Source organism: Galeopterus variegatus, unplaced genomic scaffold (genome assembly GCF_000696425.1).
Source record: "Galeopterus variegatus unplaced genomic scaffold, G_variegatus-3.0.2 Scaffold10505, whole genome shotgun sequence".
NCBI lineage: Eukaryota > Metazoa > Chordata > Mammalia > Dermoptera > Cynocephalidae > Galeopterus > Galeopterus variegatus.
In genome coordinates, this window is record NW_007736616.1 from 28,018 (window position 1) to 30,911 (window position 2,894).

General features: G+C 36.9%; 1 protein-coding gene across 1 annotated transcript in view; it reads left to right on the forward strand.

Annotated features, from left to right (window-relative positions):
• Positions 1–1,405: 1,405 nt before the first annotated feature.
• Positions 1,406–2,894, forward strand: part of LOC103610035 (septin-10) — a gene marked incomplete at its 3' end in the record, with an annotated part of 26,967 nt that continues 25,478 nt past the window's right edge. The window contains exons 1-2 of the mRNA XM_008594273.1: positions 1,406–1,487; positions 2,147–2,215. Of these exons, the coding sequence (XP_008592495.1) occupies positions 2,162–2,215 (54 nt within the window). The remainder of the gene's footprint in view (positions 1,488–2,146; positions 2,216–2,894) is intronic.

Sequence of the window (2,894 nt, forward strand, 5' to 3'; positions counted from 1 at the left end):
TGTGGCACTTTTTAGCTTTTACTGAAAAATTGGACTTTAAATGGACACTTCTAGCTTACTCAGTCTGCCACTGATGTCTTGTCCCTAAACTGTTCCTCTTAACCTCATTCATAGTTTTGCAGCTTGAGACCAGTAAACCCTTTTTTCCCGCCAAATTCTTATACTCACTGTTTATTTTCTCTGCATACAAAATTCTTCCTCCCTTCTGATGCTCAGGATTTATTTATTTATTTTTTTTCCTGCCTTAAGTGCCTCATGTGGTGCTATACCTCTTTCCTGACTCGGTTTGGTGTCATCTTTTTTGAAAACTGCTCTTGCCTTCAGTAATCTCCTCTTTCTCTAAGTATCTGTAAACACTGGTGTTCATTTCCAGTGGCTGTTGCTTCTTTTCTGTCCTACATAGTGGAGGGATTTGGTTCACTGCTTATGTGCCACACAGTGAGTGAGGGTGTAAGGTGTAAGGTGAGGTATACATATAGTTAAAAACGAAAAGTAAAACTAGGCCAATTTGGATGTGCTTTGTATCGTTACATACTTTTCATTTTTCAAATTGTGAAAATACAGGCAGGACCTTTGTGTTCAACACCGAGCTTTTGTTGTGTGCTTTTATGTAGGTACATCTTCCAACTGACAAGAGTCAGTTCATGTTGTAAAAATCTGTTCAGTTAGCTACTCAGGATTTGAAAACACTATTATGTGTAGTGTTAAGTCAAAAGGTCAGCACTCAAAAGCTTATTTTACCAGAATGTACCAGAGAGGAAGATTGTTGTTAAGTGTTCTGTAAAATTCACTCATGATGTGTACTAGTGTATCTGTGTGAGATTCATTCATAGTCCCAGTGTGTGTGCATGTGGGTGTGTGTGTGGTGGGAGTGAGGTGGCAGGAACACGGTGGTGGTAAGGTTGGTAAGGCTTTCATCACACGGGTGAGCAAAGCTGTTTGTTGCAATGCAGTTCATTGTAACTATAGACGATGGAACAAAGAGAGACCATCCATATGTGCTGCACTGTAGTGTACGGAATAGAACAGTATACTATAGAAAGAATGAGGCAGATCTACATGTAATATGAAACAGTCTTCAGGAGAGATGTAGCAAAAAACCCCAGTAAACAAAGGAGACCTACTTAGATCTGCATAGTCTGTCTCTGGAAGGATCTGTAAGAGCCTGGGGAAGAGAACTGGGGTCATGGGGAGCTCGTTTTGCACTGCATTCTCATTGGTACCGCTTGCATTTTTTTACACTACATTCATATTAATGTTACTTTTTAAAAAGTGCCACGTTTCCTCAGCATCTTGTACTGTACTCAAAAGTAGGATAGCAGTGCCTCGGAATTAGCACAACTTCTCTTGTACCCCTCCTCCTTCGTTCCCTACTGTTGTAAATGGCGAGTGTGTATTTGTGTTACAACTTGGGACAGTAGAGGGAACACCAGCTTTGCAATCAGATCAGACCTGTGTCTGCATCCTACTGACGGGTATGATTTTGGGTAAGTTACTCAACCTGAGTCCTAATTTTCTCACCTAGGCTGTGGGAATGATAATATGTATAGCTCAGATGTGCTGTAAGGAAGTACTTAATAATATATAGGGCATATAATAGGAGTTCTGTAAATGATTACTACCTCTTAATTGGGTGACTGAGGGATTGTTCATGTTTTAAAATCCCTGCTTTTCCAATTATTCTGCAATTGGAGCATTCTTAACATTTCTATTTCTCCAGACGTGCTACAGTGGAGCATACGTAATTTTGTGTGCCTTCTTTGCTCTTAGATTGTTTTTTAAGTGAAATTGCTTATTTTCCCTTTTTAATACTATAAACTATTTTAAATAAAAGCAATGTTCTTTGTCCTCCTGCTTATTAATGGGAGTTTACTAATTTCTTAGAATTTTTTTGTGTCTGTGGCTAAGTGTATTGCTGTACATTATAGGCTTGAATATTTTATTATTCGCTTATGCAGATATCTATCCAGCAAGAAAGCCACAATTTTAAACATCAGTCAGTAGTGTGGACTGCAAGTCAAAACTTGGTGATAATGACAATATTAGAACCCTTTATTAAAGTGAATATATGTGTATTATTTAGACATGAGTTTTGGGGGTAATGTTTCTGTTTTCTTTTAAGTCTTATTTTTTTTTTCTTTTCCAGCTCTTTCAGTCTAATATGGCAATGAAAACAGCTTGTATGTCCTCACAAGCATCTGATGATGAACAGAGAGTAAGTATATCTTTTAAATAGGTCACATATTGTACTCTTAAGTACTTCTATTATTTCAAAATAACGACTCAGAACTGACAGACTTTTGTGATAGAGGCTTCTGTTTGTAGTTATACCTTGAATGTGAATTAACTTTTCTGTTCATTCAAGTGAAAAATCAATGATTGAGGAATTGTTGAGTGTCCATGACATTCCTATCCTATTTGACATTAAGTAAATTTTTTTTCTGTTTCTTTTTTTATTTGTTATTTATTTTTGGTTCTTTATCTTTGCCATTAAGCAAATTAAAACTCCAAGTGTGTCAACAGCATTCAGCAGAAAGACTAGCACTACTTTTACTGGGCACATGGCAGAATGTAGTGGGTGCTGAGAACTGCTTTGAATGACAGAGCGTACGGAACAGCTGGGTGGCCCACCAGATGCCTTCCTTATGGCAGGATTAGACCTGAGGCTTCCAAGTCCCTCAGAGCATGCCAGTATAGTTGGGATAGTTTTGATAATACATATTAATTTTTTTATTTGAAACTTAATTGACTGTATGTATTTGTGGGGTACAGAGTTGACTATCAGTACTAATGTACAATATGTGATGGTCAAATCAGTATAATTATCTTATTAAAATTTATATTTAGAAATAGGGAGTAAATTTAACTTGGTGAGTCATTGTTTTAATTAAAAA